This window comes from Oryzias latipes, chromosome 13, assembly GCF_053564925.1.
Source record: "Oryzias latipes strain Hd-rR chromosome 13, Olatipes_Hd-rR_3.1".
In the NCBI taxonomy this organism is placed as follows: Eukaryota; Metazoa; Chordata; class Actinopteri; order Beloniformes; family Adrianichthyidae; genus Oryzias; species Oryzias latipes.
Window position 1 is genome coordinate 21457331 of NC_136249.1, and position 26102 is coordinate 21483432.

The window sequence follows — 26102 nt, forward strand, 5'->3', positions numbered from 1 at the left end:
GATATGGCAAAACAATTTAAGAGCTCTGGATTCATTTTTATCGATTGATTCATTTCAAGTCAAGGATCCAAATGCAAAACCCTAAAGGCAGACAACAGCTACTAGCTGCGCTGACTTACAAGCCAATAACACAAGAAGAAACAAGGAATGAGATGTTACGGAAGAATCAAACAAGTGACACAAAAGCAAAACACCAACCTTGATGACTGGTAGACAAAAAATACAACACAATAAACAAAAATCTAACATAAGGTAAATGACTAAAACATAAAACCGAAGATCAACCTAAAAAGCTGCTGCGTATAAATAAATTAACCCAAAAAACACAAAAATGATGAAAACTTAAGAGACCAAACTTTAAAAACTCCAAACTACGCTAGTACTTCTGGGTTTATCATAGCTTTGTCATTGACACACTGTGTAATCCAAACTGAATTGTACTTTTAAATGAATGATCAAGTGACTTCTATGAAGTAATAGATGTAAATATAAAAGATTTTTTAAGTTAGTAATTGCTGATTTTCTGAAGCTTTGGATTTAGCTTAGAACTGTGAAGTATTGGAAACAGAGCAAGACTTAAATACTAAAATCCAATGCATCCAAAGAGACAAAGTATATTTGTTAACTATCTGAAGAACCGGAACTAAATTCTTCTATTGTGGTCCTAAATTTGGATAATGGTCATCATTTCATCTCATGCGAGCTGGCATTACAAATAGGTTACTTGAAGCCTTGAATTTCAGTGACTTTCAGTGACTCTTATTTAGCATATTTTGGAGCTTAACAACAAGTAGCACAAAAAAGATGCACAATGTAGACCAAAATGAAACAGTTTTCCTCACACCTAAAATAAAATATCTGCAGTAAAATGTTTGTAGATTGTTCTGATGTTTGTCTGTGCTCTTTGGGTACTTCGGCTGCTGGATTACTAAAATTTGTTAGAGAGCGTATCGTATGGAGAGAAATTAGACTCAGACGGATTTGTGCGTGCGTAATTCTTGATTTGTGCGTAAATTAGGATTTGTGTATGCATATTCTTGCTTTGTGTGTGCGTAAATTAGGATTTGTGCATAAATTTGGATTTGTGCGTGATTTGTTACTTACATAATATGTTTTGTGTATAAGTTAAAAAAATATAAAATTAAAGAAATACAAAATGCAATTTACGTATGCACAAATTAAGATCACAACAGCTTGAAACACACACACATCTTTAAAAAACACGCACGAATCCCTTGTTACACCCACACGAAGCCAAAGTTACACACGGATCTACCGTGAGACTGTTTTCACATCTCACAAATTCGTCCGTTAGTGCTGCGTTTATTTACCAGTGGAATGCTCGGTCATCAGAATATTCCTATCAGCCATCCCTTCTAAACGGATCCAGACAATGACTCAATCAATACATGAAGACAGTAGATGTTAGTGTTGAACATAGAGGCTACTTACTTCGGGGCGCTGACCACCGAGATGGGCCGCCATTCTTCCCGTGACTCTCTCAGTCTGACTGCCTTTGATTTTTCCGGAAGAAAAAAAACAGTGACCCCTACTGGTCGTTCCTGTTACGCATTTTGTATCAATTCGGTGTCTCGGAGAATAATATACTTTTAATATATATGTTAGCGTTTAAAAGTGAACGTCATATTCTCAGATAATAATTTTTACTTTCCTTTAAAGTTTTTTTAAGCCCTGCTACACCCACTGAAGGAAATACGTTTAGAAGGGAAGGCTGATAAGAAAATTCTAATGACCGAGCATTCCACTGTTATTTAAACGCAGCACTTACGGACAAATTTGTGAGACGTGAAAACAGTCTCACGGTAGATCCGTGAGTAACTTTGGCTTCGTGTGTGCGTAACAAGGGATTCGTGTATGTTTTTTAAAGATGTGTGTAAGTAGTTTCAAGCTGTTGTAATCTTAATTTGTGCATACGTAAATTGCATTTTGTATTTTTTTCATTTTATATTTTTTTAACTTATACACAAAACGTGTTATGTGAGTAACAAATTACGCACAAATCCAAATTTATACACAAATCCTAATTTACGCACAAATCAAGAATTACGCACGCACAAATCCGACTGAGTCTAATATCTCTCCATAGTATAGGCCTATATTTAATCATTTACCTTAACTTTATCATGAGTTCTCATTTCAGAAATGTTTGTAACCTGAAATGCAGCCCTACAACATTTCAATATGTCCCATTCTTTTGCTTGGTAGAGTTATGAAGTAAAAATAGAAAAAAAATTAGGCCTGCACAATATACCGTAAATTTATCGTTATCACGAGATCAAGCCGTGCAATACGCATACCGCAGAAGACAGCAAAAATTGCAATAAATGGTTACCTTAAATCTACTAAAACAATCTTATGGCAACTTGAAATATTTAACGAATCAAATAAGTCCCTTTATGCATTTGACCAATCAGATAGACCCTTCAACGTTGTTGACCAATCAGATGGAGCCCTTTTATGTTAGATGGTCCCCTCCTATGTCAACGAGGGTCATTTGAAGTATAAAGGCCCGTACACACCGGGACGAATTTCGCGCGCGATTTTCGCCGACGTTTAACGCCTCGTGACTAAACAAAGGGCACCAATGAGAGTGTGCACACCGACGCGAAAAAACGCCACGCTCAAAGCGTCAAATAAAACCAAAACACCTCGGGTTCGTTTTTTTTTTTTGACGCTTCGCGTCGAAATCTATTCAACCAATGAGAATGGCGCTTTTGCACACGTGTCTGGAGCTTCTGAAGTTACAGTAAAACACAACCTGGGGGCGCTCAAACACAAAACTGCCTTGCTGAGCACACATACCAGCGAAGAAGATAGACGCCGAGTTGCATCTACACAGCCGCGAAGAAATAATGACGGACATTCTAAAATATCCCCGAACCAAGCACCAGTTGGAGAAACTGGTGCTTGAAATATTCATGTTTTCTTTGTATGATTCTGACAAGCGCGTAAATACTTGCGATCTCTTCTTCTGAGGGAAAAGCGAGTTTAAGAAGCGTAAAGTTGCGCAGCGCCACCTTGTGTACAGGAGTATTTCTGTTTACATTAAGCGCCATCTAATGGCAGGGAATGAAATTGCATGTTCGCTCGACTCATCGTCAGCGTAAATCGCCTGGGTGTGAACACAAAAAACGTGTCGAAAAACGCTGGCGAATAACGCCTGGCGAATATTCGTCCCGGTGTGTACGGGCCTTAAGTCGTTCACACCGGGACGAATTTCGCCCGCGATTTTCGCCGACGTTTAACGCCTCGTGACTGAACAAAGGGCACCAATGTGAGTGTGCACACCGACGCGGAAAAACGCCACGCGTCAAAGCGTCACTTTTTAAAAAACGCCTCGGGTTCGTTTTTTTGGTTCGACGCGCTGCGTCGAAAACTTTGCGACCAATGAGAACAGCGCTTTTGCACACGTGTCTGGAGCTTCTGAAGTTACAGTAAAACACAACTTGGGGGCGCTCAAACACAAAACTGCCTTTCTGAGCACACATACCAGCGAAGAAGATAGACGCCAAGTAGCGTCTACACTGCCGCGTAGAAATAATGACGGACATTCTAAAATATCCCCAAACCAAACACCAGTTGGAGCAACTGGTGCTTGAAATATTCATGTTTTCTTTGTATGATTCTGACAAGCACGTAAATACTTGCTCTCGTCTTCTGAGTGAAAAGCAACTTTAAGAAGCGTAAAGTTGCGCAGCGCCACCTTGTGTACAGGAGTATTTCTGTTTTACATTAAGCGCCATCTAATGTCAGGGAATGAAATTGCATGTTCACTTGGCTCATCGTCAGCGAAAATCGTTTGGGTGTGAACACGAAAAACGTGGCGAAAAAGGCTGGCGAATAACGCCTGGCGAATATTCGTCCCGGTGTGTACGGGCCTTTAAACTGTTGCAATGACATGGGAATGATGTTTTTGGTTGTTTTGCTATTTGTTTATATACCGCAAATCCTATCGTCATCGCAATATTAATCACTCATATCTCAAGTTTTCCTCATATCGTGCAGCCCTAAAAAAAATCAAACATTAAGTTACTAAAGAATTACACATTACTCTCTTTGTTCCCAGACAACTTTGGTTCTTGTTTAATCAGATTTAATAAATTGCAATATCCAGTGTAGAGTTAATGTCATGATACAGTATAGTGAAGTAAAATGCAAAAGGCACTATTAAAAAAATAAAATAAAATAAAATAAAAGAACACATGGTTTGCTCTGTCAGCCTTAATTAAAAAGAAAGACAACTTGTTGACTGCAATCTATAATCTTTTTAAGTGTGTATCCTAAAATCTGGTTAATTGTATTTTTTAAGGACTAAAATGTAGTATTTTTTTTTATTCTACTGGCGACCTGTCCAGGGTGTACCCAGCCTTCGCCCAACAGTAATTGGGACAGGCTTTAGCAACCATGTGACCCTGAAAGGGATTCAGAGGGTTAAGATGATGGATGGATGGATGGATGGATGGATTGATGGTTAAAAAGATAAGCATGAGTCAGTGTAATAAAGCTTACAGCTTTAATGCTACGTTCATACAAGGCATGTCTTGCGCATTCAAGAATCTGCTGAATCTGGATTTTTTCAAAGCGCTTTCAGCTTAGAGTGTTTATATGGGACTGTTGCTACCCAATACTAGCGTATGAAAGATGAAACTGGCTTGGTGAGAAATGTTGAAGCAATGCAAATCTCTTGAATCTTTATCCAGGCTTTGCCTTTCTCAGCTCTATTCCGATGTATGAAAGACTTGGTGTCATATAATTTCCAGCCGGGCACAAACAACAATTACTGATTTCTCCTCCATGACCACTTTTCATTTGGGTGGAACTTCCATGAATGAAAAAGGGCGCTACTCATACATCACTACCAAATCCAAACCCCTGATTGGTCAAAGTTCAACTGGTTTGACTTTCAACACGCGTTCTGTGGACGCATGTGTGTGTATGTAGAGCCTGAAAATCTACTAAAAATCTTTTGTAGCGACAAATGAATGTGAGAAGTAGAATGTGGAGACCAGAATCACACCTGTGTCTGCAACCAACGTAACTTTGTTGGGATGTGAACATTTCAAAAAGAGACTATTTCATTTGTAGTTTTTGCCAGAGCAGTGATGTGTGGCCAGGTTTTAAAAAATAAAATGAAGGTCTTATAATCACATTCTTGCTACATGTTCTTAAACACTGGAAAAAAATAAGACCAACAAAAAAAAAAATCTAGTTATTCAATTAATTCAAAGTTTTATTCAAACATTGGAATTTAATTTTAGATGTATAACCCCCATACCTTTAAATTGTTACTCAGTTCTTGTATACTTTTGTGACCAGATATTTTATTTTTTACTGAAGTATCTGACTTACCACTACAACATGAGTGATATTTTTAAAGTAAGGATACTTTTACTTGAGTACAATTTTGTGAGTTCTCTACCCACCTGTGATTCCAAATCATGACTTCGATCTAAAAGCTGTTACCAAAAATTGAGTTTTATTTGTCTAACTATTACAAGTGCTGTGTTATAGTTGGTCTTCAGAAGGTTGTAACTATCTCCATTAAGCTTTGCGACAGTCAATAAAAGCAAAAGTACTCCATGTTTACTATCATTCCATCCTTTTCTTCCTATAGCTGTTGTGTTTTCTTCTTATCTTCCTTCGACTTCCTCTTTGTTTTTTTTCTTTTCTGCCTTTTCCCTTTGATTCAGTCTCTTTCGGTCCCCCTCCCCCTTGCTCTGCAGTGACATTGGGCTAAAGTGGGACAGAGTGTAGGGGGGCACTGAGGCAGAAGAGACAGAGAGACAGCCATGCAGGGGTGGAAGCACAGGGAGCTGCTGCTCTGCTGTAATGATCTCTCCAGACCACCACACCCCAGCTGACCCTTACCATCCTTTCTTTTTCCATGACTGAGGCTTTCCTGCTCCATCATGCTTCCTCTCAATGTCTAGAAGACTGGATTTTAGGACGTCACCATGTCTCTCCTCCAATCTTCAACATCTGTCTCTTTAGCTTTTAACCTTCCATTACCCCTCATATCTCTCTCATGCTCCGGCTCCTCCTCATCCTCTTTTTGGTGTCTGTCGCCAGGATGCCCAGCAACAGTGGTGAGACTGCGTCATCACGCTGGCACAGTAATACAGTGGGGTTTCGGGAACAAACATCTAGAAAGGCTTTATTGGTTCCTGCCTACCTTCTCCATGCTCTCCCTACTTCCATAGCTTTACAGAGCTGCCCTGCCATGCATGGTGCAGTCAGATACACTTAGGTCTTGCTCTCCGGTGACCCCCTGCTCCCTGAGATTCAGTGTAGCTCAAAGCAGTGCTGTTTACATGCTGTGGGACCGCAGCAACCCTAACACTTGTACAGAATAGATGGCTTTACAAAGGGTCAGGCTTTATTGATTTGTGTGAGAGTTTATCGCACATCTGTCGACACGCTCGCTATCTTTCCTCTACTCGGGTATACTGGGGGAGTGTTACATGTGTGCAGAAAGACCCACACAATCAGTGCACTGCTGCTCATGGCTTCAAAGCCATGAGAGAAAGTCAAAAGTGTTGCTTTCGAAGTATCTATGATTTGTCTTTTTCCTGTTTTCTACCACTTCTCCTCCATAATAGATGATGATCAAACAAAACAGGCCCGTGTGTAAAATTAGAGCATTCATGCACTGTTGCTTTTGTGTTTTCCGCAACAGAAATAAGGTCACGCTTCAGCAGAGTTCACTTTATGTCTGCAGTGTTTATAATGCATTGAGTATGTCCTGTTAGCCTTCTCATGACTGGTGAGCATGTCTGTATCTATTATCTATGAGGCTAAATAATTAAATACAATAGAGACACAATGCACCACATGTTGACAGCTCTCAAGTCTGCATTTCTTTGGGAGTCACTGTCAGTGACAGAAGGGAATTACAAGTGAGTGTGGTCTCTGTCTCTTTTTTTTTCCTGCTTATTGTGCGCTTTAAAACTTCAAAAGAAGCCATTTTTTATTTAAAAAAAAGATGTATCTGAGGGTAAATAAAATGTATTTTTTTCCTCAAATTTTCTACATTAACTCCACTCATGCAGGCACACACCACGACCTCCATCTTAGAGCTTGCATATTCATTGCCATCCTAATTAAAGTTGCTTATGTGTGATGGTGGCCTTCACCACTACACCACAGAGAGGGGGATCTTAGAAGAGGATGCAGTTGATGAAAAGAGGATACAAAAATTCTATTCTGTTTTTTGTTGTTGTCATTGTCTTTGTTTGTTTTTGGTGCATTTAGTCTTTTTCTGAGTGTACTCCGAAGCGTGAGCTCCCCAGAGAGGGTGAGGGTGTGTGGGGTGTCACCTTCTAACAACTGATAAACAGAGAAAAAGTGAAGAGACAGCAGCCGGGGAGGGAAGGAAGGAGGTGCAGAGCAGTGGAGAAGGCAGAGGAAAAAGACAAAGAAGTCAGTAGACCTGGTTGTTGTGCTGGTGAGGGCAGCAGCTGGCATTTGACAGTGAGGCATGTCTTTTTAATAGTCTTAGTCCTCCGCATATCCATTCCCAGATCTCTGCTTTACACTAAACCTTGGAAACAGGTGGAACTGATGAAAGGAAGGAGGCGAGAAGGTCAAGAGTTCCTGCTGAAAACGCTAACACTTGATATTCAGTGTACCTTTGTCTCATCTGTAATTATTCTACCTGTGATAACTGCATGTCCTTCACTTATTAAGGGGCAGAAAAAGTTTTAAAAAAAGTGAGTCCTCAGTATTATTTTATAATTTTCACATAAACTCTTGTCTGCACATTTCTGTCTGATTGAGTCAGAGAAAGTGGCAGTAACATGAGATCCTTGTCATTCTTTCCATATCTGGTTTGTTCTCAGAAGCACTTCACTATTTCAAGCTGCTTTGAATGTGAATAGAGAGGAAATAGGAGCAAACATCATTCATTTCATACTAGAGATAGAAAGCCGGTGGATGTGTATGTGTGTGTGTGTGTGTGTGTGTGTGTGTGTGTGTGTGTTGGGGGCTTAGATATAGAGAGAGCCCATTGTCATTTGGTGTAGATTCCCCTTTGTCAAACACATGCTCGTTCTTTAGACCCAACAGAGGACAGGAGAATAGGAAAATGATAGCAGCTGAGAAAAAGATGAAGGAAGAAAGGGTGGGCTGGGAGGCAGGAAAGGAGGAGAAGGGAGGGGAACAGTATTGATTTGACACTTGGGGAATCATGCCACAGCTTCGTTCATTTTCATTCATCTGCCCTTGTAATGAGTGTGTTAATGTGACAGGTAGGGGAAGAAAGCATGCAGGAGATTCACACACATGGACAATATTATTAGTGCCCTTCTGTTATTGACAGAATAAAGCAAAACTCAGAAAATAAAAAGTGAAAAAACTAAAGTAATGTAAAACTTGTGCTTTTTCATTTCTTAATGGCTGTGTGTCAACATTTTAGTCAATATGTCAATGAGATAAGAGCTATTTATTAGAATCAAGAGTTTATAACTAAAATTATTATTATTAGTGCTAGTTAAAACAGAAGTGTCTACAGTGTGTTATACATACTCAAATTGGATGAATTGGGAGCAGATAAAAAAAAAATGCAGTTGTTTTTTGTGATGCAGCAGCTGAAAGAGGCGGGCCAAAGTCTCACTTCTCTGCTCCATTCAGATGCATCCACTTGCAGACAGATCCATGTGCATTTTGTTCCACCACTAATGTTATCTTAGGGTTGTAATAAGCTGTAAGCTAGCAGAAGAGAGTGTAAACAAAGAGGTGATGTGGTATCATTGGAGGCTTACTTCTGCGCCAACAGTTCCCCCTACAACTCAGTGGCGAGTTTCTGATAAACTCCTGTCACTTTGCAGAAGAATGTCATAGAAAACAAAACAAGTTTTTTATTTTATTTTATTTATTTTTTACTAAAAATGACAATCTTAATTAAAGGACCACAGGGAACACTTTTACAACTGATAATAGATGATTGAAGTGGGACTTTAAACTGCTATTCTGATTGCAAAAAGATCACATCAACTGGAAAACAAACTTAAAACTATTGGCAGTCATTTCAAAATGATTTGGCTTTCATTGGCTTTTGGAATACTCAGGAATTTAAAATAGAAAGAAAGGGACCAGGAAATATACAGTGTCGATAAGAGTGCCTAAAAGTGTGTTTTTCATAATCACGAAGAAAGGTGGGAGCTTAGAGACTGGATGAGCTGCTCAAATGAAATAGCTTTTAGTAGGGCTTCCCAGTGCCTCCTTAAAATCAGGCATAATAGGCCCTTGGTAATTATAAAATAAATTGGCCAAGGGAAAGAATGAAAACGAAAGAGATCAAAGAGGAAGAAGCTGTGAAGGAAAGAATTAGGGACTGGTTGGTTAAAAAAATCATATATTTTTCAGGTATAGACATAAAACGTTTCAGCTGCACATTACATTACATTACACAAACATTACATGAATGCATGTTTTCCGGTATTACTGACATGTATGTGTAATCAAAAAAAAAAAGTGGGCATTTGTCAATTGTTTTTGGATTTTTGCAAATCTCATTTAAAAAAAAAAAGCTGTATTGTGAATTTCACACAAGGATCTCAGTTTGCTGTAAAAATTTTGAACAACATTTTTTTAACAGTTAATTGTAGCAAATAAACTGATATCATTGCCAAGAATGTGCTGTTGAATGTGCATAAATGGAACGCCACTCAAAAGCTATTAAGAGTTGTCAAATACATAAAAACAATTAACAGAAATAAACCACACAACTACAACTACATAAAAACCCCTTTCTGTATTTGAAATATTGAATAATTCTTATAGTTTTCTTGTTCTGTGTGCTGGGGTGGTCGCTGGTGAATGCCACACTTGGCTGTGTGTTTTGCCACATGCCACATTACTATTTTATCACACTGACAAATAGCTAGCACAGCCAGAAAGAAGAGCCCAACACTTAATCTGCAGAGATCAGGAAAATTAGGACAATCCTCTTCCCCTACACCGTACTACGACAGCAGAGCTGTCCATGGTGCTACTTCCCCCAGTTTTCAAAGCATGTGGAAAGTATGCTGCGCATGTAGTCGTCGTCCTTGAAGATTTTCTCAGGAGTGCACAATCTGTTTTGCACCAGTTTATCAAATGTTCTAAATATGCTTCTGCAGATGGTCAGAAAGACAGTCTTTAGTGGATGTGGATGTTCCTGTTTTACCTCCAAGCATTAGGAATAAGCCCATCCTTCCAAGGTCATTAAACACCTTTTATCTTTGAAGCATTACACACTGAACATTTCTTGTTCTGATTTACAGCTCACTGGAACTGCGGTGACACGATTTTCTCAAGATTTTTACAGAGCAGCTAAATACGTTTTTCACACATGTTCTGCAGTAGCTTTAATTTATATTTACCCTCTGAAACTAAATTACCTTATTTAAGGTCATTCAAGAAATAAAGGCAGAACTAAAAGTCCCCCAACATCAGAGTAAAATATGTCATTCTTGCTGAACAGTTTACTGTGTTTACAAATACAGCGCTGCTTCTCTGTAATAACTAATATGTGGATTTTTGAAGATTTTACAGCAGCTTCATTGTCTGCTGTCTGTTTAGTTTTTATTATGATTTAAAAAGAGTAAAAAGATTAGCAATTTGTGCTTGTAATGCACAAATATTTACCTGTCTGTATGTGTCATATTCTGGGTTTATTGTAAAACCAGAGTTAAATGCAATGGGTGCCTTCTTTCATCATCACTGCAGAAGAATGGGTTATCTTCGACAGTGTTTAAAATATTGCATTGGTAAACTTAACATCTCTGTTATAGTCAGTAGACTGAATGCATTGAAGGGAAAGTTCTGAAAAGAAAAAAAAGTGCAAAAAAGAGGAGAAAGATTGGAAAAGTGAAACCAGAAGTAGGAGAATAAATAGGAAGTATGTAGGTGTACACCACTGTCTGCACATTTTTTGTGGCTTCCTGTAGTGAGGTTGCTCATGAGCAATGCACACACATACACACCATCCTGGTTTGGTGAGAGAGCCCGGAAAGAGTGGATTGTGAGAAAGTGGGAGTAGGAATGTGTAGCTTGTGAGACAGATTGTGATGCTATGCGTAAGTGTGTTTTTTTATGGGTCCAGATGTCTGTGTGCGCATTTACTGGTCAGTGTTGCACAGGCCCCATGTTGTGTCTACCCATAAACCTCGAAAAACACACCTTGACAGCAGAGACCTGGGGGGGGGGGGGGGGGGGGGTGTCTCTGTGGCCCAAAGCCCAGACTTCTGAATCGAGCACTGATCCATTCAGCAATTCTACACTTCCGAACATCTTCGCCTTCTTTTATCATATTTTTTTAACCACCCATGTAGGCTAACCAGTTCCACAAACACACATGTGCAAAGCCACATGAAACACGCACTTGCTCGTGTTGCAGTGTGCCATCGCAGCGCCCCCTACCCAGCTGCTGTCACGTGAGTGCCCGGGCCCTAGCAACAGCGAGCAAGAGAGCGAACAAAAAAGAGAAATCCTGGCGAGAGCAGAGGAGAGGGGAATGGGTAAAGAGAAAGAGATTGGAGGGAGGGAAGAGCCATGGAGCATTAATAAGTGATGAGTCCAACAGTGTGAATTGCTGTTAGTTAGCATTGCTGCAGCGCCGCTTTCATTTGCATGGCAGCACCTAGAACAAACCCTCTTACTTGCGCCATTTCCTTTCCTGCTGTTTCTCTCACAGAGATTTTGTTGTCGCTTCCACTCAGTTCCATTTTTTTTGCCATTTTCTGTATCTGTTTCCCTTAGATGAAATAATAGATGTTTTTTCAAAAATAATTTTCTCTTGTGATTAATTTAATTGGTGTTTTCTACATATTACTTTACTTTTGCAGTAAAATAGTTTACTGCTGGATTTTTGTATCCATCATTCCCCCTATTTAATTGATTTGACATCAATTTAATCAAAATAGCAGCCATTTACATCCCAGACATTTTTAGCTGTACCTTTGCTATGCAGTTTTATTCCTCCACTCCCTCTCCCCTTCCTCCTGGAAGAGGGGTGTCGTCTCTCTGGGGGAACTTTGTGGAAGACAAGTGATGCTCCAGGGCCCCCTAATCCTTTTTTCATTATGTTTCTCCTTCCTTTTCTGTCTCCCTGTCTCGTTATTTGCATGTACGTGTCTATGGATTTCCGGCATATATGCACATCCACTCACAAGAAGATCCAGCAGAGCTTGTGCACTTGGCTTGACTTCCTGCCTCAGGCTGATCAGCTGAACTGATTCCATTACTTATAGACCCCCCTGAACGATGGGAAGAGTAGCACAGACTAAGTAAGGGCAGAAAGGGGTAGAGGGCAGAGGGACAGAGGTTTAAAGCAGAAGATAGATTTGCTGCAGACAGAAATTAAGAGCCGAGGAAGGGGACAAAAAGGTTGGAAAATAAAGAGGAAGTGACTGGATTGCTCACCCGGGTGGGAGCGTGGGATAGACTTCTGGCTTTTTATCCAGCCTACGACAAAAGGGAAGAAATATAGAAAAAAATACAAACTAAAATACATTCAACAGCAACAACAACAAACTCCTGGAGGCGTAGGCAGACTAGACGAGAATTGATCTTCTCTCCCATGAGGAGATGCTTGCAAGGAGAGAGATGGAGAAAGACGCAGAATTGTTGTTACCCATGTATGGCTCTCAGGCCTGTAGGCCCCTCATCACTCTCACTCCCTTCTCTGTCACTCCCAACGGCATGTTTCTCTTTATCTCCCCATCTCTCCCTCCATCAATCTCCATCTGCTGTTCTGCTCCGGGTACGGCCAAACACCTTCTCTACACTTCTGCTTCCCTTTATCAGCAGGAGGGCAGGCAGTGGCTAGGAATTAAATATCACCAGCGGAAGAGAAGGGAAAGGGCAACAACGGCTGAAAGCTCAGGTCACAATAATGAAGATCAGTTTTTGTTATAAACAACTTACATTCACAAATCCATTCAAACCAATAAAATACCTTCTCAACATATTAGATCAACCTATTTCTTTGCTGTTTTGTCATTAAGTTAATAATAAACACTTTAAAAACTTAGTGTGTGTATGGTTCTCTGGTTATACTAAAAAAAACCTGGTATTTAAATGAGCAAATGTAAAAAAGCATTTTTTTATTTAAAAAAATATTAATATTAATATAAAAAATTATTTGTGATTGTTTTATAGGAGCTGACTTGGTTAAGTTTTAATCGTATCATTAAATTATTGCAAAAGGGATAAAAAAAAAAGAAATCCAGTTCACCTTCAAGCATTTATGCGACACAAAAAGAGCCTTACTGAATGTGCTGCCACTGAAAGTAATTTGTTTAGGGATTTTTTTATCAATTCATAATTTCTATTTATTTTGCAATGAACATGTACATATTTCATTCATTTTTGTGTTCTTGAAGAGCAAAATCATTTATTGAAAACTGGAAATGAAATCTGTGATAAAGGACTAAAAATAAAACTTTTTTTGTAAAATATACAGAAGTGCACATCAGCTTAAGAAAAATACATATGAAAAACTGAATATTGAACACAAAAAACATAATTTTGATCTGGAAATAATACAAAAAGCTCAAAACATTGTAAACGTTTTCATAGTGCACTTTTTACTTACTTCAGAATTAATACATGTACATTCATTTTTCCAACATATATGTTTTGATTTAGTTGTCAAATAATTTATAAAAACAAGAAGACAAAGGAATAATATAAATTTAAAGTAATCCTCCTGCTCAAATCCTTTATACATTCCTAACTGTCTGTATATGCCTTATTCCCATTCACCCACCTCCTTCTGGTTTGTCTTTTCACTCAAGACATGTTGTGACAGAATGTACCAGTTTGTTTCACAGGGTTCCACTCACCAAGTGCATATTATCCTGTAAGGGGTAATACCCAGGTTGGAACAAAAGGGCAGGCTTTGAAATTACAGATTACGTTGCCTGGCACTCAACACAACAGTCTGATTCGGATGAAAACACATGTGTAAACTTTATGCCTGCAAATGCACTGGGTGACACTTATATATATATTTTTTATATTAAGAAATACAATGTTATAGTTGGATTCACATACTGCAATTATTCCAATAAATGTTTGTTTAAACATGGAAAAGAGCAACAGATGTTTTTTATCCTGCTGATGAGCTATACCAAAGTTTGTGTCTTCATCCAACCCACACATAAAATAGTAAGTTCTCCAGTTTGAAGGAAGACACAAATGCTTTTGGGTCTCCTAGAAGTATAAAAAACCTCAGTTGTATTTTCTTTTACTGCCAAAAGGCCGGTTAACCTCTTGAAAGTCGTGGAAATATCGGGCTCCATGCAGAGGGAGATTCTGGCACTGTGGTGTTAAACTTCATGTGAAAAAATGGGAATATTAACACCTGCCGATACTTAGTTTTGTTCTGGGCAACTGTGCAGGTCTGAATACACTAATGCAAACTGTGATCTGAACTTAAATCCATCTAAATGAGTGGTCTCAGTCTGGTTTATGGGCTGAGTATGGTTCACTTCGGATTACTTGCTACTTAAAGATTGGGAACTTTTGTCAGTTATATTATGGTTTTTGGTCATGTTCTTTTTTGAATTGTCCATCAGTCACACCAGTTTCAGCTTTGTCAAAATTCACAGCTGTCTTCATTGCAGTCAATTACCATCAGTCTATTTAAGTGTCTGGTTTGCAGTTCTTCCTTGTCAGGTCATCTGGTTTGTTTTGTCACTCTGCTGTTGCTCCCAGGGTTTTGGCATGTTTCAGTTTATTTATTAAATCTTTAAGTTTCTGTCATCATGCCTTGTCTCCTGCATTTTAGGTCTTACACCACCAGTTCTTGACACTGGTCCTGGTCCAAATGTAGTCAGTCTTTCTGTTGAAAACCACAACCAGGAATTGAGCTAATAAATTATGAATAATCCTGGAGCAACAAGTAAAAACAAAAAACTCCTTTTTACCGGTGCAGAGGCTCACATAATGCAGCTGCTAGATAGAATCTCAAAATGTTATGGTGTTTTCCATGTCTAGTAAAAGGTGAAGTAACAGGGTTTCAAGCTCCTGACAGTTCCTCATCAGAGTGAATAAACGTTGGCCAACGCAGATAAAGGTTTGAGATGCATTAAGTCAGAGCGTAAGCTCAGGAGAACAAAAAGACAAAAGGCTTTTTTGTTTAACAAACCTGATAGAATTCTCGGAACAAGGTCAAGGTTTCTGCAGATGAGGCTTCGTCATTTCATGGTATTACTATATCAAAAAGCATGCAGAACGCTCGCAAATATGTTTTGATACAGCTGCTCTTGAAGTTAGGACAGATTTTTTTCTTCAAATGCTTTAACTGTAATAACAAGATAACAATCTGACAATCATTGGAGTATGTAAGACATTTGCGATTGCTATTCTAAAGTTTCATTGCACCGCCCTGATATTTCTGGCTGAAGGGTAAATGGGACTGTTTCTGTAAAGCACTTTGGGTCTCAAGAAGGTAAAGAAGCATTATATAAGTATACCTTTTACTATTTAAAAAAAATATGTGCCAATACCCTGCAATGTCAACAAAAATTAGATCTTAGTAATTAACAACTATAATAACAAAATGGTAGATTGATATAACTTGTGGCCTTCCTTATTACATTTTTTGAATTTGAGGAACTATTAAAGTAGTTTGCAAAATTTTGTTTTGAGACTTTCTGGAGTAAAACCTTTTGAAGAAAAAAATTGTCAAAAAGGGTTGAACTTCAATTGTACGTTGTCGAAGTGACCAATAATGAAAACTATCGGTTCCTGTACATCATGTATGTTTTTCAAAAGATAAAATATTTATCAGATTTATAGGAATTCAAAATCAAATGTGTTTATTTTGCAAAAAGTAAGATCGCATTATTTGTGTAAGACTGTCTTACAAAAAGCTGGGCAGGCCTTACATGCAATGGCTGCTGTTCACACTGCGACAGTCACGCTGTTTTCCTTCCTAATATTTTTTTCCAAACATAACAGGCTCATAACACACTTTGTCACTCTTTTTGGCAACTTCAATAAAAACGCACCCAAAAGCCTGAGAATATACCTTCATGAGAAGTTAGAATCCAAGTACAGATTGAAAAGCAGTCTGAACAGAGGCTTTTGTTATTGCGTGTTCACAACAAAAGCTGTTCTTTTCAGTTAAATACCTCAAACAGGCATCACTAAAAGTGTGCTAGAATAAAACTCCTGCACTGTGACTAGGTCCTGACTTATGTCTTGGAGCTTTGTGTACAGCAGTTTGTATAATATATGCCATGCTTCTTAGGGTTTGGAGTCTCTGTGTTCTTTGTGTCAGCATTGCAATGACACTGAAAGTTTGTGGTGGCAAACAACAGCAGACATGTGCAGATGCATACACACACTGAGGTGGCATTTACAATTTGCACTCACAAAGTGTACACTGTAAAAAACAACCCTTTTGGGGTCATAGTTTATAAAAAAGAGCAAGGGAAGTGAAAGAAACATGCTCACACAAAAACATGACTCTCATCTCTTTCTTTCTATTTTACACATGTATACAAATTGTACTCTCTCCATTGAATTTTAGATAAACCACAGACAAACCAAGCAGTCAAGGTGAAAAAAGAAGGCAATTTGCCGTTACCATAACACACAGGCACATGAATTATTGATACTTGCAAAGATCCCATTTTTCCTCATTCAGCCTTTTTCTTCTCATCCCTCTTTCTTTATTGAGTCAAATTGGCAAGATGGATGGGTCAGGGCTTACTATACCAATCTATTTGGAGCTCCCATGTTTTCTTTAGGTTCTTCGGTTCGGTCTTTTTAGAAATCCTAAACAATTGGAGACAACATCAAACAATTAGGAAGAGTTAGGATGTGTCTAAGGATGTCATTAAGAGAGCAAGAGAGAATTAATCGAGATATAATGCGTTCCGGATCACAAGGTTTGAAAAATAAGTCAGTACAGTGGTAGCTGTCTCTGAGTTGATCTGAAGGTTTAAATTTATCTGGCAGATCGGTAGACGGCAGAGTTAGGAAGGTTTGAGCGGGAACAGTACAATTCCTGGAACAGAGCTATTCAATGAAAGAACCGGCGTTAAAACAGAACAAAATTACATGGGCTGAAATGAACAACCAAAGTCTATCATTACCAAGCTGGTTTAAACAATTACAATAATGTAGGAAAAGCCAGAAAAGATTTGCTACTTTGTTATGATGATAAGATGAACTATGAAGGATCATCAAATTGGGTGGTGATGTATATCTGCAGCTAAAACAAAGAAAGATAAGGAAAGCAATTGAAACAAATAGACTTTAAAGCCTGTAAAACAACTCTTGTTTAAAAGTATATAATGTGCAATTTGCAAGTATTTTTACATGGTCAGAATGATGAATCACAAAGTTTTTTCTTGTATTTTCTGTCATTAAATGAATGTATCTGACAAAATTCTACATTTTTTACATGATTATCCTATGGTTCTGATGTTTCACTATGTCTCCCTACCTCTTATTCTTCATAGGTAATCGTTTCTTCCTGACTTTATATGGCGCTTTGTATATCTCAGAAGTGCAAAAGGAAGATGCTCTTTCAACTTACCGCTGCATCACAAAGCACAAGTACAGTGGAGAGACCCGCCAAAGCAATGGAGCCAGACTTTCTGTTATGGGTAGGAAATAAGTATTTTTTTAATAAAACAAATTATACCTTTGATGTTTTTTTAGCTATGACAATGTTTAAAAGATATGACGTTTGAAATCAAAACATCTGTCTATTTATCCTTTTTTTAAGACCCTACGGAGTCCACCCCGTCCGTGTTGGACAGTTTCCAGTCTGGTGAAGTGCAGATCGGGCACAATGTGGAGCTGCCTTGCATCGCTTCTGGATATCCAAACCCTACCATCCGATGGTTGAAAGATGGTCGACCATTACCAGCAGACTCCCGCTGGACACGCCGCATTACTGGCCTCACCATCTCTGACTTGAGACTCGAGGACAGTGGCAATTACATCTGTGAGGTTACCAACAGCTTTGGCTCCAAGGAGGTGGCAGGTCACCTCAATGTAATTGGTGAGTTGCTAGGGATAAATTTACATGAGGCATGCATTTTCCTTTTCCTGACTTTTAAGAAAAAAAAATCACACAGACAGGTACAAAAGTTTTGCTGTTGTGATACATCTGGGATCAATCTGGGGTTGATATGAAGAAAATACCCCCCCCCCCCCCCCCCCATGCTCTCAAATCATAAACAGTTGAAGTCCTCTCATGTCCTTTGCAAAAGATAACACCCAAAAACATATACCACATTTTTTTTATGGTATGTCTGTTCATTAAATTGATAAGATGTGGTAAAGCACATGGAGATGATTGCGCACTTGTGAGGAGTATGGAGGTAGGAGTCATGTGTACTTGTGTAGAGGAGGTGGAATTTGGAGTTGGTTCGGGAGAAGTCAACAGTTAGTCTATGCTGGGTAAACTGGCTAGAGGGCACATCACTGTGCAACCCTCAAATATCCTGTGACAGAGCATGTACGGCGGGACACACATGTTTGAACCCATTTATGCTGTACATGAAGTCGATGTCCATGAAGGAAGCCTTACACTGGCACATGCACTGTCACACACACTTGCTCAAACACATTCAGCAGCCTCCAGCATTTAACACCAGCTGCTTTATTGCTCGCTGACATTTTCTCTCCTTTCTGTCTCAGTTTTTCCTTGCTGCTTAGCACACATATTCAATCATAATGTCAGAGGAATTGTCACACACAAGAAATTCACGCACGAGAGCATGATTCATGGTGCCTAACCAAGTGCATGCATCTCAGCAGATAATGCAGAATCCAGCATCTGATAATGCTGAAACATACCAACTCTTGTAGATTTGACTCCTTAAATTTTAACCTGCTTTGTCCATATTTGCATTTTCTGTTCTGTAATGCTCTTCACCTTCTTGTTTCAACTCCAGAACCACTCAGAGTGACCTTGTCTCCTAAGAATCTAAAGACAGGGATCAGCAGTACAGTCATCCTCTCCTGTGCTGTTCAAGGTTCCCCCCACTTTACTGTCTCTTGGTACCGAAACACAGAGTCTGTCTTGCCAGATCAGCACTTTTCCATCCAAGGGGCTCACAATGAGACACTGTTTATTTCCGCTGCACAAAAGAGACACTCTGGAGCCTACCAGTGCTTTGCCACTCGAAAAGGCCAGACCGCCCAGGACTTCTCCATCATTCTACTAGAAGGTGAGAGTTAAGAAATCCTTTTAGCCTCCCCCCTTCTATAATCACCCTCCTACCCCATCACCCCTCTCTAACATCCTCTCTCTTCTTCCCTCCTTCTCTTACCGTCCGGTCAAACAAAAAAAACGGTTACAAATATAATTAATATAAATAAAGATAAGTCTAAATTACATAAGGGGTTTATTCAAATATACAACTTGTGTAGCAGAAGATTCATGACCCCCTATTGTAACAGTAAAATATGTCTAACGCAAGAAGTCTTCAGCTCACATCTGTTTGTTCAGCTGTTGGACAGGACAAGTTAAAGAAAAAGAAAAAAAGAAACGATTTTAACATTTATGTTTCTTAATAAAAGTATAACAAACAATGAGTGATCAGATCTATTAACTCTGTTAACTTGACTTTTTATGCTTAATGAAACAAACAAATGGTTTTGCTACACTTGTGTTCACTGGCCAGAAGTGCGACAGAGAGGCAGTCGTGCTTTTGCTTTTTATGTATGGATAGCTGCTCATATATGTAATAAAGAGGTTAATTTCAAAAGCAAGTAATTTTAAAAAATAAAACACATTTTTTCCATATGTTTCTATAGTGTTGTATATAATTGTTGAGCAAAGTAAAAAAGATTGATTCTTTTTGCCAGTAAAGCTTTGTTTGTGAAATGTCAGAAAAAGTTAGCTAAAAGATAATCCAAAGTACAGAATGAAAAACGATGTCCACTTGCTTGCTCATATCTCTGTCTTTTGGCCTGTGGTTATTTGTCAGATGGCACTCCCCGTATTGTTGCCTCGTTCAGTGAACGTGTAGTGGTCCCAGGCGAGCCGTTTTCCCTGATGTGTGCTGCCAAAGGAGCACCTCCACCAACCATCACATGGACCCTGGACGACGAACCTGTGGCTCGGGATCTGTCCCGTGTCCGGACCAGCCAGTACACACTTTCTGACGGCAGCACAGTGAGCCACGTCAATGTCAGCAGCCCTCAAATTCGTGATGGAGGAGTGTATCGGTGCGCCGCACGAAACTCGGCTGGTAGTGCCGAGTACCAAGCGCGCATAAACGTAAGAGGTGCCTGTCTACTTTTCAATATCAGTCATACACAGGCTTCTAATAGCCTGACCCCTTTCCCCACCCCAACCAGTACCCTCTGCTACCTTTTCCCGTGTCTTCATCTCTGTTTCTGTCTAAACCATTTGTTTTATCATCTGTGTGCATTTAGTTTACTTATATTTATCCACATAATCCCGTATTTATTATTTATTTTTAATCTGTATGGTTTTACATCTGTATGTCAACCATCTACATATTACTGGATTTCCCAGATCTAAGCTACTGTTAATGTGAAGAGGTGTCACACATTTGATAACACACTCAAAAAACGTTCACTTTGAATGAACATAAAAAAATTATGGAAAGGATTTCCACATGATTAGATTGCGTTACTTGAACAAAAATGAATCATGTTGGTCCTACTTAATATATTTAGGTTGGGTCAACTTAATGTATTTAGGTTCAAACTAATAAATTTAAGTTGATTCAATTTAAATAGAGCAGTTGCACCCAACTTTAATTAATATTGTTGCTCACTCTAAAAAGAAAAAAATTGATCCAACTTAATTGAATCACTTCAATTGGTCACACCTAAGCAAATTAAGTTTATTTAACTTAAATTTCTATTTTTTTCTTTAATTTTATTTATTCATCTGTAATCGATATGTTGTTCCAAAGTTACAACCAATGGGTTTTTTAATTTTCACATCAACGACATGAATTACTCAGCAAAGTCCCACATCACAAGGCAGGAGCTCAAATACCATGAACTCCGTGTCAAGTATTGGAACATTACCAATTTGTCACACAAGGGGGTTGGTCATCATCCTCTACCAAACTTTAACTCATGGTGCAAAAAATAAATAAACATAAAAGTTTAAATCACTAGTTAAAACAGAGTAAAACAGCTAGACAATAAAACCCATGGAAAAAAACTCACACTTAGAGCCCAATCTGCCCAGATAGACAAAGAAAATGGTATCCCACAATTCCTTGCGATTACTAATGTATCCAATTTAATGGTATCGTGTTGGATCAACATGATTGAAATTAGTAACTTTTAAATGGATTATTTTTATGTACAATCGACATGATTCATTCACGTAAGATTTACAAACATAAAATTTTCTGGTTGAAATGACAAGTTACTTTTTCGTTAACCTAATTGGCTGGTAATTTCCTTTTTTTGAGTGCAGACAGATAAAACAAATCCACCTACTTATTTTCCTGATTTGACGAACTACACCTTCATCAAGTAGAAACATGCTGTAGAGAGACATCTTTAAAACCTTAACTTAGTAAGAAAAAGAGAAGCTATTTCAACATGTCCAAAGAAACATGCGTTGGACAAAAAATATGGAAGCAAGAGAGATTGCTGTGTCTGTGAAGGGACTGATGGTAAATTCTGGTGACAGAGCTGGTGATGTCACTGTCGTCTAAATGACAAAGATGAAGAGTGACACTGGCGGACAGGGCTGCATCACCATCTCCATTCCTCCATCCAGTTTTTTCTTTCTCCTTACTTTGTCGTTTGGTAAGATGTATAGTTGTGACATGTGAGTCTGCTCGAAGCAGACATGCCAGAATGATCATTGGAGTGAGAATGAGCACTATTGCCAGAGAGTTTCAGCCCGACATGCAACACAAACTGTCACAAATACTGCCAACGCATTCCCACACGGACACACACCATCATAGCCATACACCAAAAAAGGGTAATCTGATAGTTTGCAAAGCCACACATTGAAATGTGATAGATTCAACTTATCTCATTCACTGAAGGGCCACCAGCAAGTACACTGAGCCAGACAGTCATAGTCCAACACGCGTGTTTGCACTATGTGCTCATGTATTTGACTGCATGTGTGTGTGGTGGACGGCTCTACTGAATAATACATCTTTGACTCGTCAGAGCTGTGACTTCAAAGTGCAGCACATGCTGAGAGACAGTGAAGAGAGAAAGACACCAGGAGGAGTGGGGGTAGGAGGGCTAAAGAAAGAAACAAAAATACAAGATGAACAATGGTGAGAAGGTCAGAGAAGAGGCAACGGATACTCGTCTTCTAGCACCCTTTTTAGGGGTCTGGTATCCAAAACTTTCAGTCGTCATAGTTTTGAAAGAAAAATATTGAATGACTTTTGAAGCAGCAAAGCTATATTTTAGTATTTATTACAGACAGAACTAATTATATTCCACTTTAAAAATAAGGTCTGCGCCAGGTTTTTTGGCACACTTCTGTTCTTTTGTCCACTAACTCACCTGGCTATGCAGCTTTTTGTAATGTCACAGTCAGACAGTCAATAGTCAATGATACATACACATGCCGTTGCAGGGGGAGGAATACATTTAGAGCATTTCAGACCGAATAATCAATGGAAAAGACCTTAAAGTAGAAGCATGCCAGAACACAGAGGCAGTTAAACAGCCTTTTATTTCTTGTCTTGTTTTCATTAAGAAGGATACCTTCTTAATGAAGTACAGAACAAGGTTAACACATTTTCACTTTTTTGCAGACTTGCCACATAGTCATTTACATTGTCATTAATAATTCCAGACTGAGAATTTCAAGCCCAAGTTGTGTGAGATTCTTATTTTCATTCAGGTGGTCAAAGAAAACCATAAAATGAGTAATTTTGAAAAACTTTTTTTCACTAAACGTATACACTACCACTGTAGGATATAAACTCCACATTAACTTCAACTTTCTTTTTACACCTTTCATGCTTTTTTTTTTCACTTCTATCTACCCACTCCCCAACTCCCCTCCCTGCCAACCGCCTTTCTTATTTCTAAAATTCCATGACTTGCTTGTGACACCATTAACTAATGATCTCCTTTTTCCTTCTTTCATTCTTCCTCTGATCACTTCTCTCTTTCTTTCCATCTATCTCCCTTTTTCTTTCACTCTCAATCAGGTCCACCAAGGATTAGGCCTATGAAGAACATCACTGCAGTGGCAGGGAGAAACACTTTTATAAACTGCCGTGTAATTGGGTATCCTTACTACTCAATTAACTGGTACAAAGATGGGCTTCTGTTGCCGGACAATCATCGCCAGGTGAGGTCCTCTTTTCAGCCTAAATATTAAGAATGTATTGTACATGGACATTTTCGGATACGTTTGCTTTTTGTTTTGTGTGTTTTTCTTTAAGCCATGTTTGAATGACCAGTTTTTGGGGAAAGGCAGTGATTGACGATTTAAAAAAGGCAACCACAAACAGCAGAACAGAACCTAAACACTTAACTTTTATGACTAAACTAAAACTTTGTAAAACTTAAAAGAAGGGACAACTAAAGTGGGACAAAAAGGGCCTGTCAATAAGCAACTTAAAACTATAGACTTAAAATATACTAGGATTTTGAACTAAGTTGAAACAGCAGTGGACGATCCAACTTGAACCTGCTCAACGGGAGGAAATCATATAAACATTAATTCAAAAGAAAGACAACAGTCCTCAAAATATGAGTCCCTAATGTTATATCAGTAAAAATATGAGGAGCCACGGCTAACCCCTACATTTTCTCATAATGTTTGTTCAGGTGGTGTTTGAGAATGGGACTCTAAAGCTCAGCGACGTTCAGAAAGGCATGGACGAGGGGGCTTATGTGTGCAGTGTGCTGATTCAACCGCAGCTATTCATCACACAGACTGTCTATGTCACCGTCAAAGGTCAGTTATACATAAACTCATAAATGTTAAACATGTTTTTTCCCCACTCTTGAATTTTTCTTAAACCAGCATCGTTTCAAGTTTAGCATCTATCAATAAACATTTGCACCAAAGTAACTGTGTGGAGGGTATCATGCTCCTTCTAACTCAATAGTTTTGCTCTGTCAATGTGTAAATCAGCTTCACAGAGTGTTTACGGTTGCCTTATGTTCTATAAACATGTTTTTTGACCAGTTGTTTTGCTAAGGGTGGTTGGCCTTTCATACATGGAGAATTTTAATTTTAAAGCCTTTTGAACATGTTCACCACAAGGCTAATCAGTTTTATTGGGACAATTCCTTGTCCCAGTCTGACCACCAACAGGTGCGTCTCTCTGCAATTATTCTCAATTCTTCCTCTCAGTTAGTTAGGACAAAAGAAGAAAGATTTTCTACTGTAGAAATTTGGACTACTGTAAAGCATCTACATAAAATACACTAGGCTTTTTCTTTGTTCCCCCTTTGAATGAATTATTGCAGCAAAAGCCCCATGTCATGGATGCAATCCCTCCACTGAGAAAAGCTCTTTTGAATAGTTAGTTCTGATAGCTTCCTCGACAAAGTAATTAATAGATTCACTACGGTGTTTAGGTGAACTGAGTCCTAGGTCTTTACCAAAGAAGAAGTACTTTGTGTCGTGTGGGCTGTGCCAAGTCCTGCTGGAAAATAAAATTGGCATCTCGATAAAAACGATCAGCAGATTGAGGCGTGAAATGCGTTGAGACTTCCTGAGTGGATCTTAGACCTGATAAAAGACAGAAGACCATCATTAATAGATGACATGGATCCATAACACACCACTGACTGGGGAAGCTTTATACTGGCACTCAAGCAATTTGGAGTATGTTCCTCTCCGTACTTTCAACAAACTCCAAGACGTTGTTTATTTTAAGGTAATGCAACATTTATTCTAAAAAACAACAACAACAAAAAACAGGACAGTCTTCTTCTGTTTGACCTTGGTCTATATAAGATACCTTGTTTTTTGGGCCAAGAGTAGCTCGACACAGGAAAATGGCATGATAGATGATGATAAACGCTTGTGCTCAAGATTCTTCTGTGTGTGATGGTTTTTCAAATTTGACTATCCTTTTCTAGTGATTTTTTTAGTGAGTGTTTTTCAAAAGCTTCTAATGGCACAGTCTCTGTTGCTTAAGCACTTCTCTCATTTTTCACTCCATTCAGATGACTTTAATGTGAATCAATACAGCAGCATTTAGTGGACAGCCACTTTATTAGCGATGACCTTTTGTGTCTCACCCTCCTTGTGCAGTGTCAGTGATTATCTTCAAGACAACTGGGGTTTCCAAAATCCTTATCATGATATTCAGCTTTTGATCCAGGCTGACAATGAAAGGCACAGGAAACCTATTTTTTTAATTATTATTTTTTGTATGGTAAATAATTTTTGATTTTGTATTAGTTGTAAGACATAACTAAAAAAAATCAAAAAAATATGCAAAGCTTAGAAACCTATTCTACTGTTGTATAATAAATACATTTGATACAAATTGTGATTTTTGAAAGGAATTTGTGAATTAAATAGATTTTTTTGGATAGAAAAATAATGTTACGCTACGTTCTCGCTGAGGATGTGATGTGCATGTAAGAATGGAATGCTTACGGATTCTTGAATGCACTTTTAGCATACGGTGTTCTGGACTGTTGCTACCCAATGCTAGTGCATGTACTCACAGATACAAGAGGTTTGGTGCGAAATATCGACGCTGTGCAAATTTTGCGTATCATGCTGCAGGCATTTACTTTCACAGCTCTATTCTGATATAATGAAAGGCTTGGTGTCATGTAATTACAGCTCGGCACAAACCGCAATTATTAATTTCTCCTCCATGAGCACACTTTATATAGTTGGCACTTTCCTGTATTAAAAACATCACTACCAAATCAAAATCCCTGATTGGTCAAAGTTCAATTGGTTTAACTTTCAACGCACATTCAATTGCCACACGTTTTGGATGTAGAACCTGAAAACGCGTTTAAAAACTTGCACAGTGAAGCATGAACGCAACGGTTTTGAACGCAATAGCACAAAATGCGCATACACATGCACTTAAATAGACTCTGCATTGGAAGTGGTAGCTTGAATGCATGTTTCTGAGCCGGTGTGAACATAGCATAAGTGTCAG

General features: G+C 38.6%; 1 protein-coding gene across 1 annotated transcript in view; it reads left to right on the plus strand.

Annotated features, from left to right (window-relative positions):
- The window catches only part of dscaml1 (Down syndrome cell adhesion molecule like 1), a 100609-nt gene that overhangs the window by 43187 nt on the left and 31320 nt on the right, over positions 1-26102 (plus strand). The window contains exons 4-9 of the mRNA XM_020708264.3: positions 17481-17627; positions 17750-18028; positions 18927-19202; positions 19965-20264; positions 23163-23305; positions 23788-23917. Of these exons, the coding sequence (XP_020563923.1) occupies positions 17481-17627; positions 17750-18028; positions 18927-19202; positions 19965-20264; positions 23163-23305; positions 23788-23917 (1275 nt within the window). The remainder of the gene's footprint in view (positions 1-17480; positions 17628-17749; positions 18029-18926; positions 19203-19964; positions 20265-23162; positions 23306-23787; positions 23918-26102) is intronic.